The 12361-nt window shown below is 40.3% G+C and overlaps 2 protein-coding genes across 2 annotated transcripts; both read left to right on the top strand.

Annotated features, from left to right (window-relative positions):
- Positions 1–23: 23 nt before the first annotated feature.
- On the top strand, positions 24–11026 carry LOC306907366 (uncharacterized protein; the record flags this gene model as incomplete). Its single annotated transcript, XM_079479421.1, has 3 exons — positions 24–2331; positions 3980–5447; positions 6619–11026. 3 exons carry the CDS (start codon positions 24–26, stop codon positions 9044–9046), a joined length of 6204 nt encoding a protein of 2067 aa, XP_079335547.1. The 3' UTR covers positions 9047–11026.
- Positions 10542–11998, top strand: LOC306907365 (protocadherin gamma-A11-like; the record flags this gene model as incomplete). Its single annotated transcript, XM_079479420.1, is given in 2 exon segments — positions 10542–11964; positions 11967–11998. Coding segments are annotated over 2 exon segments (1455 nt in total).
- Positions 11999–12361: the final 363 nt, after the last annotated feature.

Raw genomic sequence — 12361 nt, 5'->3', positions numbered from 1 at the left:
CCTGCAGAATCTCGGACAGAACAATGGCGCGGCAAGTACTGCTGTTTATTTGCTTTCTCTCTCTCGGTTCAGCCATCGGGCAGGTCAGTTACTCCATTCCTGAAGAAATGTCGAAAGGCTCTTTAGTCGGTAATATAGCGCAGGATTTGGGTTTAGATTTAAAGAGACTGAAATCTGGTAAAGCTCGTATTTATACAGGAGACAGCACTGAATACATCGAGCTGAATAAAGACAGAGGAGTCCTCCTTATCAAAGAGAGAATAGACCGAGAGTCGCTGTGCGGACAGACAACGCCTTGTGCACTACATTTACAGATTATTTTGGAAAACCCGATGCAATTGTATCGCGTTACAGTGGAGATAACGGACATAAATGACAATGCACCGATGTTCAGTGAGAATGAGATGAGATTTGAAATGAACGAAATGTCTTTAGCGGGTGCCCGGTTTATTTTAGAAAGAGCTGTTGACCGTGACGTGGGTCGAAATGGTCTGCACAGTTATTCTCTCCAGCCTGCAGGTAATTTTGCGTTAAAGTTTCAAAATCTTCCTGATGCAAATAAAGCCGTTGAAATGATTCTTGAAAAACCTCTAGATCGTGAAAAACATGAGCATATATCTTTACTTTTAACAGCCTTCGACGGAGGTGAGCCACAGATGTCTGGCACAATGAAGATACATATTACCGTTTTAGATGCTAATGATAACGCCCCTGTTTGCTCACAATCCGTGTACAAAACCAGCATAGCAGAAAATTCCCCAAAAGGCACGGCTTTAACAACAGTAAGTGCTTCCGATAAAGACCAGGGATTAAACGGTCGGATATCGTTCTCTATTGCGAGTAAAGCAGACAAGGCAGCAGAAACATTTGAAATAGATCCTGATATTGGTGTTGTGAAGCTTATTGGGGGTATAGATTATGAAAAAAATAAGAATTACCAAATTGATGTTCAAGCGCGTGATGGCGGCGGTCATACGGATTCATGTAAAGTTATTGTTGACATAATTGATGTTAACGACAACAGTCCGTCTATTAATATAATTTCCAAATCAAATCATATATCAGAGGATTCAAAGTCAGGCACTGTTATCGCAATATTAAACATACAAGACGTAGACTCAAATGAAAATGGAAATGTGCATTGTCACTTGAATGGAGATGTTCCTTTCGTTATTCAGTCTTCACCCGATGGGTTTTATAGTCTAGTGACAGATAACATTTTGGATCGAGAAAACGAGTCCCAGTATAATATCAGTGTGACGTGCACTGATGAGGGCGTGCCCTCTCTCTCCGGCAGCATCACTCTCTCCTTACAAATATCAGATGTGAATGATAACGCGCCTGTCTTTGAGAAAAGCTCTTATGAGGCATCTGTCAAAGAAAACAACACACCGGGTCTTTCAATTTTTAAAGTGAGTGCCAGAGACGCAGATTTTAATCAGAATGCTCGTGTGTCTTACATACTGGAGGACTCCTCTGTTAACGGAGTGCCCGTCTCCTCGTTAGTGTCCGTTAGTGCTGATAGTGGAGTCATACACGCAGTACGATCTTTTGATTATGAGCAGATCAAAGATTTTCAGTTCCGCGTAAAAGCGCAAGATGGAGGCTCACCTCCTCTCAGCAGCAACGTGAGTGTGAAAATAATAATTCAGGATCAGAATGACAACGCGCCCCAGGTTCTGTATCCGGTCCAGTCTGGTGGTTCTGTGGTGGCTGAAATAGTGCCTCGTTCTGCAGATGTGGGTTATCTGGTCACTAAAGTGGTCGCTGTTGATGTGGACGCTGGACAGAATGCCTGGCTCTCTTATAAACTGCAGAAATACACAGACAGGGCGCTGTTTGAAGTGGGGTTACAGAATGGAGAAATAAGAACTGTGCGTCAGGTGACAGATAAAGATGCTGTGAAACAAAGACTCACTGTTGTAGTGGAGGACAACGGACAGCCCTCTCGTTCAGCTACAGTCAATGTTAACGTGGCGCTGGCGGACAGCTTCCCTGAAGTGCTTTCGGAGTTCACTGACTTTACGCACGACAAGGAATACAACGACAACCTGACTTTTTATCTTGTCTTGGCTCTGGCTGTGGTTTCTTTTCTCTTTATCGTGTCTATCATCGCCATTCTGTCAGTCAAATGCTATAGATGGAGACGCGAACGGATGTTTTACAAATCTGGAGCGAATCTTCCAGTTATTCCGTATTATCCGCCACTTTACGCAGATGTAGGGGGCACAGGAACATTACAGCACGTTTACAATTATGATGTTTGCAGAACCACTGACTCCAGAAAAAGTGATCTAAACTTTTCCAGACCTTGCAGTGAGAGCATCATTAGTTTGGACACCAATGGAACACAGACACTCACACATGCGCAGAGAGAAAAACTGAATAATGATGATACTTTTCAGGTGAGAAAAAGTAGAGTGATTTATTTTTGTGTGAAGTATTTATTTTATTAAGTCTTGTCTGTTATGTTCTTATGTATGTGTTTTATGTGTTTTAACCAAATACATATTTCCTCATGGCATCGACTTTTTGGAACTATACATTAATTTAAAATAAATAAACGTATAAATTCTTAATACATTTTTTATTATAATTTTATTTTAAAAATTAAATTGTTTTACTTTTTATGTTAGTAGTTTATTTTGTTTTTTATATTACTTCGCTACGAAAAACAAGTAGGCCTATAATATGGCGGTTGTTATAACTTTTATATTTACATCATACCTTTATTCCTGTTGTAATATTTATATGATGCTCTAAGTGCCGCTGTTGGTCAGTGTGTGGGGGGGGGGTTAAAATGCTTATTTTAGATCCTCCTCCAGTTTCTGACATCATACAGTCTGTAAAATATCTTTCATTTGAGACTTGCTTGCCGTGCGTAGATACGAGTTCTTCCATGTATTTTCCGGACAAATTTAGTGTTGTTTAACGTTTTGGGGTCTTTTCGACCTTGTCTAGCCTTCTTCTATGGATTCAAGGATTTTCAATATGTTTCGTCTTTGTTTTATTATATCCGAACGAGGCGCATCTTCGACACGGATTGCATCATGGCTAATGCAGCATCTGGTGCTTTGCGTCTTTGTCATAGCCGGGGCGCGCGGTCAGGTCCGTTATTCTATTCCAGAGGAGATGACAAAGGGCTCGCTAGTGGGAAATATTGTTCAGGATCTCGGTTTGGATGTTAAGAGACTGAAATCTGGCCGAGGACGGATCTTTACGGAGGGCAGTCGTGAGTACATCGGTCTAAATGTGGATAAAGGGACTCTGATAGTGAAGGAGCGGATAGATAGAGAGGAGCTGTGCGCGCAAGTGTCTCCCTGCTCCTTACATTTTCAGATAATTCTAGAAAACCCGATGGAGCTGCATAGAATAGATGTCGAAATATTAGATATCAATGATAATGGGCCGGTTTTTACTCGGCGAGAAATACAGTTTCAGATAAGTGAATCTGCTGCACCTGGGGCGAAATATTCTTTGGATAATGCAAAGGATTCTGACGTAGGTTTAAACACCCTTCAAAGATATACACTTAATCCGATCGATTATTTCTCTTTGAAAGAACAAACGGGAAATGACGGGTTGAAATATGTAGAAATGATCCTAAAAACACCACTCGATAGGGAAAAAGAAGAGGAGCATAAATTAACATTGACCGCGTTTGACGGCGGTAGTCCTCAAAAATCAAGCACTATTAAAATAAGTGTGGTTGTTTTAGACGCAAACGACAATGCTCCCGTGTTTAGTCTTCCTGTGTACAGAGTTTCTTTACTAGAGAATTCACCAAAAGGCACTGATATCATGAGTGTGACTGCAACTGACAAAGACAAAGGGTCGAATGCCGAACTGACGTATTCATTCTCGCAGACATCGGGTAAGGATTTGGAGCTATTCAGTATGAATTCAGAAAGTGGCCACATTACTGTTAACGGTGGCCTGGATTACGAGAAGTCAAAACTGTTTCAGTTAAACGTTGAAGCAACGGACAGAGGTGGCTTGACGGATTCCAGTAAAGTTATTGTCGAATTAATTGACGTTAATGACAATGCACCAATGATAAGCATGATTTCATTTTCTAACCCAATACCTGAAGACGCGTTACCAGAGACTGTGATAGCGATGTTTAACGTTAAAGATTTAGATTCTGGGAAAAACGGCCAGATAAAATGCTTAATTGCTCCAAATTTGCCATTTAAAATAAAACCATCCTCCCAAAATATCTACACATTGATCACTGATGAGCTTTTAGACCGTGAAAAAATATCTGAGTATAACATAACGTTAACTGCTACTGATGAAGGCTCGCCCTCCTTCTCTACTAATAAAACTTTAAATCTTAAGATTTCTGATGTCAATGACAACGCCCCTGATTTTCAGCGTCAGTCATACGCCGAATATGTGATGGAAAATAATTCACCCGGAATCTCTGTCTTAACTGTTAGCGCGCATGACAAAGACTCCGGTAATAATGCGCGCATATCATATTTTCTAGAGGATATTCTTGCGAATGGCGCTTCTGCTTCAACGTATATTTCTGTGAATGCAGAGAGCGGAGAAATTATTGCAGTTCGTTCTTTCGATTATGAGCAAACAAAAGAATTTAACATCCGCGTAAAAGCGCAAGACGGAGGAAATCCTCCACTGAGCAGCAACGTGAGTATCAAAATAATCATTCAGGACCAAAATGACAACGCGCCTCAGGTTCTGTATCCGGTCCAGTCTGGTGGTTCTGTGGTGGCTGAAATAGTGCCTCGTTCTGCAGATGTGGGTTATTTGGTCACTAAAGTGGTCGCTGTTGATGTGGACTCTGGACAGAATGCCTGGCTCTCTTATAAACTGCAGAAAGCCACAGACAGGGCGCTGTTTGAAGTGGGTTTACAGAATGGAGAAATAAGAACTGTTCGCCAGGTGACAGATAAAGATGCTGTGAAACAAAGACTCACTGTTGTAGTGGAGGACAACGGACAGCCCTCTCGTTCAGCTACAGTCAATGTTAACGTGGCGCTGGCGGACAGCTTCCCTGAAGTGCTCTCGGAGTTCAATGACTTTACGCACGACAAGGAATACAACGACAACCTGACATTTTATCTAGTCTTGGCTCTGGCTGTAGTTTCGTTTCTCTTTATCGTGTCTATCATCGCCATACTGTCAGTCAAATGCTACAGATGGAGACGCGAGCGATTGTTTTACAAATCTGGTGCGAATCTTCCAGTTATTCCGTATTATCCGCCACTTTACGCAGACGTTGGGGGCACAGGAACATTACAGCACGTGTACAATTATGATGTTTGCAGAACCACTGACTCCAGAAAGAGTGATTTGAAATTCGTCAGACCTTACAGTGAGAGCATCATTAGTCTGGACACCAGTGGAACACAGACACTCACACATGCGCAGAGAGGGAAACTGGTTAATAACGAATCATTTGATCAGGTGAGATTGGATGAGTGATTATGGTTCTGTCTTCTTAGTCTACTTTAATTGTTTTAATTTTTTTATTTGTTCTGATTTTGAAAATGACAAAAGTATAAATGTACGGTTGATAAATTCACAACGCCTTTGTATATTTCATTAATTATACTTTAAAACGGTTGCATATTTCGTAAATTAGTATTCTACGCAGGGGATGACATTTGGTAACTGAAATATTTCGTACACGTTGAATTTATTTTAAGTATTTTAAAACAAATAACTTTCGGTTACTTTATTTATTTAAAATGTAACATTTAATAAGTATTTAAGGTCGTGGCTGTGTTAGAATGGGACTTGAAATGATGGCAGACAACTGAAAGAACATGTTGGCAGTAAGATTTCTTTTCAGAATACAGTTAAAAATAAACAGGTTGTTTCACACAACAATAGCACAGATTAAAAGAAAATTCGCTAAGGTTCTAAATAATGTATTTTTGTAATGCGATGTTCCTGATGTTGCAGTGGTTATATAAGGTTGCTATAATTAATGCTGTATTTATTGTTTATAGTCAAAGTGTTTACAGAACATATTCAGTACAAGAGCAGGTGGATAGTTTAATGGCCATGGTAAACAAATTCTGTTTAAATTTAAGCTTCTTCACACTGGTAAGAATTTCTCTAGATTACAGCTCTGCACAGCCTGGTCATTTTTTAAACCAAATGCACGAGGTTTTTCCTGGATTGTCTTCAAACGTCATGAAATGAGATTCAAGTATGATTGGTCCTTCTTTGCTGCTTTTCCTTATTATGTGCCGTAACGCATTCCTTATGTAAGCATTGAGACCAATTTTTGTCATGAAAATTGTATATATTATAAATATTTCAGTAAAGGTATTTTGATACAAAGTGCGTAGTTATTATGCAATTTAAAGTATTTTTAATGTAATCTTTCTGTGGTGCTCTAAGTGCCGCTGTTGGTCAGTTTTGTATGTTGTTTTAGACCCTCCTTCGCTTTCTGACGTTATACAGTCTCCAGAATATCCCTTTCATTTCAGACAGCCTCTTTGTACTATTGCACGCTCTGGATAGTCGGTGCTTGTGATTTTGGATGAAGCTTTATGGTTTACACTCTTCTGATTGTGACCTTACTTCTGGAGTGTGATAGATTCGAAAAATGTTTATTCTTTGTTCTTTTAATTCCCGAAGACGTGCATCTTCGACATGGATTGCATCATGGCAAATGCTGCATCTGGTGCTTTGCGTCTTTGTTACGAACGTTGCGCACGGGCAGGTCCGTTATTCTATTCCAGAGGAGATGACAAAGGGCTCACTGGTTGGAAATATCGTTCAGGATCTAGGTTTGGATATTAAGAGGCTGAAGTCTGGTCGAGCGCGGATCTTTACGGAGGACAGTCGTGAGTACATCGGTCTAAATGTGGATAAAGGGACTCTGATAGTGAAAGAGAGGATAGATAGAGAGGAGCTGTGCGGGCACAAATCACCGTGCTCCTTACATTTTCAAATAATTTTGGACAACCCCATGGAGCTGCATAGAATCGATGTAGAAATTTTAGATATAAATGATAATTCTCCCCTTTTCACGAAGAAAGACGTTAACTTTCAGATTAGCGAATTAGCCATTCCTGGAGCACGATACTCGTTGGAAAGCGCTAAAGATCCGGATGTAGGTCCAAATTCACTCCAGGCGTATAAACTAAATCCCAGCGATCATTTCACATTGAAATCATTGTCTCGACCTGATGAAACTAAATATATAGAGATGATTCTCCAAACGCCTTTAGACAGAGAGAAACAAAGTGAGCACGAATTGATTTTGACTGCATATGATGGAGGCAGTCCTTCAAAATCTGGTGCCGTTAAGATTAATATAATTGTTCTTGATGCAAACGACAACGCCCCGTCATTCACGCAATCTGTCTATCGGGTCAGTCTGCCCGAAAACACTCCGCTGGGCTCTCTTATAATAACCGTTTCTGCCACAGACGCAGATGAGGGAACAAACGGTGACATTCAATATTCTTTTTCTCAGAGCAGTCACAGTGTTTCAAGTCTTTTCGATATCGACTCTTCCAACGGCAAGATCACAGTTAAAGGTGATTTAGATTTCGAGATATCCAAATATCACGAGTTAGACATAGAAGCTACTGATAAAGGTGGTTTAACAGACACGTGTAAAGTGCTTCTTGAAATGACTGATGTAAATGACAATGCTCCTGTAATAAGCTTGATGTCATTTTCTAATTCAATACCCGAGGACGCGTCACCAGACACTGTAATAGCGATGGTGAATGTCAAAGACTTAGATACAGAAAGAAACGGACAGGTTAAATGTTCAATTGCTCCACATTTACCTTTCAAAATAAAGTCATCCGCCACAAATTTTTATAGTCTCACGACAGATCAGATATTAGACCGTGAACAAATATCAAATTATAATATAACAATTACTGCTACTGATGAAGGTTCGCCATCTTTCTCTACTAATAAAACTTTAAATCTAAAAATATCTGATGTCAATGACAACGCCCCTGTTTTTCAGCGTCAGTCTTACACCGCATATTTGATGGAAAATAATTCACCAGGAGTCTCAGTTTTTTCTGTTAAAGCGCATGACAAAGACTCTGGTAATAATGCGCGCGTTTCATATTTTCTAGAGGATATTCTTCTAAATGGCATCTCTGCTTCAACGTATATTTCAGTAAATGCAGAGAGCGGAGAAATTGTTGCAGTTCGATCTTTCGATTATGAGCAAACTAAAGAATTTAGCATCCGCGTAAAAGCGCAAGACGGAGGAAATCCTCCTCTGAGCAGCAACGTAAGTGTTAAAGTAATAATTCAGGATCAGAATGACAACGCGCCTCAGGTTCTGTATCCGGTCCAGTCTGGTGGTTCTGTGTTGGCTGAAATAGTGCCTCGTTCTGCAGATGTGGGTTATTTGGTCACTAAAGTGGTCGCTGTTGATGTGGACTCTGGACAGAATGCCTGGCTCTCATATAAACTGCAGAAAGCCACAGACAGGGCGCTGTTTGAAGTGGGTTTACAGAATGGAGAAATAAGAACTGTTCGCCAGGTGACAGATAAAGATGCTGTGAAACAAAGACTCACTGTTGTAGTGGAGGACAACGGACAGCCCTCTCGTTCAGCTACAGTCAATGTTAACGTGGCGCTGACGGACAGCTTCCCTGAAGTGCTCTCGGAGTTCACTGACTTTACGCACGACAAGGAATACAACGATAACCTGACTTTTTATCTAGTCTTGGCTCTGGCTGTAGTTTCGTTTCTTTTTATCGTGTCTATCATCGCCATTCTGTCAGTGAAGTGCTACAGATGGAGACGAGAGCGGATGTTTTACAAATCTGGAGCGAATCTTCCAGATATTCCGTATTACCCGCCTCTTTACGCAGACGTTGGTGGCACAGGAACATTACAGCACGTGTACAATTATGATGTTTGCAGAACCACTGACTCCAGAAAAAGTGATCTGAAATTCGTCAGACCTTACAGTGAGAGCGTCATTAGTCTGGACACCAGTGGAACACAGACACTCACGCATGCGCACAGAGAGAAACTGGTCAATGACGAATCCTTTGATAAGGTGAGATTGGATGAGTGATAATGGTATAGTATATAGTATAGTAAATAATAATATTTTTTATGTATACGTTCACTGTTGAGACGGTTGAAACTATATAACATTTGAATTTTTTAATGGCCAAACATTTTAAAGAAATCCTATTTAAATTTTAGCTTGCAATTCTGGCAATTCTTTCTCTAGATTACAGCTCTGCACACCCTGGTCATTTATAAATCAATTCCATGAGGTGTTAACTGGATTGTTTTCAAACATTATCAAATGATATTCAATGTATGCCGGGTCCTTGTAGTCTGCCTTTTCTTTATAATGCGAAGTAACGCTTCCACTAGCATTGAGACAATTTGTATCATAATAATTATATTTGTAAAATATATTTCAGTATATTGTTACAAAGTGGACAGTTATTAGATGGTTATTAGATGGTTCTTTAAAGTATTTTTATGTAATCTTCCCCTGATGCTCTAAGTGCCGCTGTTGGTTAATGTTTTATTATTTTCTGACCCTCCTTCGTTTTCTGACGTTATACAGTCTGCAGAATATCGCTTTCATTTCAGACCGTCTCTTTCTACTACTGCACGCTCGAGACACTCGCTGCGTTTATTTTTGGATGAAGCTTTATGATTTCCACCCATCTGATTTTAACCTAACTTCTGGAGTGTGATAGATGATTTGAAAAATGTTTCGTGTTTGTTCCTTCAATTGCCGAAAACGTGCATTTTCGACGCAGATTAAATCATGGCTAATGCAGCATCTGGTGCTTTGCGTCTTTGTCATAGCCGGTGCGCGCGGGCAGGTCCGTTATTCTATTCCAGAGGAGATGACAAAGGGCTCGCTAGTAGGAAATATCGTTCAGGATCTCGGTTTGGATGTTAAGAGACTAAAATCTGGCAGAGGACGGATCTTTACGGAGGACAGTCGTGAGTACATCGGTCTAAATGTGGATAAGGGGACTCTGATAGTGAAAGAGAGAATAGATAGAGAGGAACTTTGCGCACAAGTATCTCCCTGCTCCTTACATTTTCAAATCATACTAGAAAACCCATTGGAGCTCCATGCAATCGATGTAGAAATATTAGATATAAATGATAATGCGCCATTATTTATGAAAAAAGAGATTACAATGGAAATAAGTGAATCTTCTTTGTCTGGGGCTAGATTCTCAATTGATAGCGCTAACGATCCAGATGTAGGTCTAAATTCACTTCAGACGTATAAACTAAACCCATCTGATCATTTCACAGTTAAAATACCTGCTCATTTGGACGAAACAAAATACATAGAAATGGTTTTGCAAAAGACCTTGGACAGAGAAAATGCTGGGGAACATAAATTAATCTTAACTGCTTTTGATGGCGGACACCCCCAGAAAACAGGCACTGTCAAGATAAACATTATTGTTTTAGATGCAAATGACAATGCACCTGTTTTCAGTCAGTCAGTATACAGAGCGTCTGTTCCAGAAAATATTAAGGAAGGATCCACTGTTTTAAGGGTTAGTGCATCGGATGGAGACATGGGGTCCAATGGAGAAATTAGGTATTCTTTTTCTCAGAGCAGTCAAAGCGTATCTAACCTGTTCAAAATTGATTCTGTTACCGGGGAAATTGCAGTTAATGGCCAATTAGATTTCGAAAATTTAAAAAAATATGAATTTTACGCAGAGGCGACAGACAGCGGAGGATTAAAGGATACTAGCAAAGTGTATTTCGAAGTGACGGATATAAACGACAATGCGCCTATTATAAGCGTAATTTCCTTCTCAAATCCTGTGCCTGAGAACTCGGATCCAGAGACTGTTATAGCAATGCTGAATGTTAAAGATTTGGATTCGGGCAAAAATGGTATAGTTAAGTGTTATATTCCTCAGTCTTTACCTTTTAAAATAAAGTCCACCACCCCAAATTATTTCAGTCTGGTCACCGATGCGCTTTTGGATCGGGAGATAATTTCCGAATATAATATAACAATAATAGCTACTGATGAGGGCTCACCCTCCTTCTCTTCAAAAAAAACTTTAAATCTAAACATATCTGATATCAATGACAACGCCCCTGTTTTTCAGCGTCACTCAAACATCGCATATGTGATTGAAAATAATTTACCCGGAATCTCTGTCTTAACTGTTAGAGCGCATGACAAAGACTCTGGTAATAATGCGCGCGTTTCATATTTTCTAGAGGATATTCTTGTGAATGGCGTTTCTGCTTCAACGGTAATGTCAGTGAATGCAGAGAGCGGTGAAATTATTGCAGTTCGTTCTTTCGATTATGAGCAAACAAAAGAATTTAACATCCGCGTAAAAGCGCAAGACGGAGGAAATCCTCCTCTGAGCAGCAACGTGAGTATCAAAATAATAATTCAGGATCAGAATGACAACGCGCCTCAGGTTCTGTATCCGGTCCAGTCTGGTGGTTCTGTGGTGGCTGAAATAGTGCCTCGTTCTGCAGATGTGGGTTATCTGGTCACTAAAGTGGTCGCTGTGGATGTGGACTCTGGACAGAATGCCTGGCTCTCATATAAACTGCAGAAAGCCACAGACAGGGCGCTGTTTGAAGTGGGTTTACAGAATGGAGAAATAAGAACTGTTCGCCAGGTGACAGATAAAGATGCTGTGAAACAAAGACTCACTGTTGTAGTGGAGGACAACGGACAGCCCTCTCGTTCAGCTACAGTCAATGTTAACGTGGCGCTGGCGGACAGCTTCCCTGAAGTCCTCTCGGAGTTCACTGACTTTACGCACGACAAGGAATACAACGACAAGCTGACTTTTTATCTAGTCTTGGCTCTGGCTGTAGTTTCGTTTCTCTTTATCGTGTCTATCATCGCCATACTGTCAGTCAAATGCTATAGATGGAGACGCGAGCGAATGTTTTACAAATCTGAAGCGAATCTTCCAGTTATTCCGTATTATCCGCAACTTTACGCAGACGTTGGTGGCACAGGAACATTACAGCACGTGTACAATTATGATGTTTGCAGAACCACTGACTCCAGAAAGAGTGATCTGAAATACGTCAGACCTTACAGTGAGAGCGTCATTAGTCTGGACACCAGTGGAACGCAGACACTCACGCATGCGCAGAGAGAAAAACTGAATAGTTATGATTGCTTTGATCAGGTGAGAGTCTTCAGTATTCCTTCAGTGATATCTGTTCAAGCCATATGTTTAAGGATATTTCATGAAATACCTGCATATTTTTTTCTCACGTCATTTCAACAATGTTTTATATTTATATAAATATATATATGATATTTTCCCTTTTGTCAAATTATTTTCACTGTAATATTTATCTTATACTCTGAGTGCCGCTATTGGTCAGTGTGTGCAGGTTT

The sequence above is a fragment of the Barbatula barbatula genome (assembly GCF_947034865.1).
Source record: "Barbatula barbatula genome assembly, chromosome: 18".
In the NCBI taxonomy this organism is placed as follows: Eukaryota; Metazoa; Chordata; class Actinopteri; order Cypriniformes; family Nemacheilidae; genus Barbatula; species Barbatula barbatula.
The sequence above is the reverse complement of the archived record's forward strand: the minus strand, read 5'-3'. Positions and strand labels throughout refer to the sequence as shown.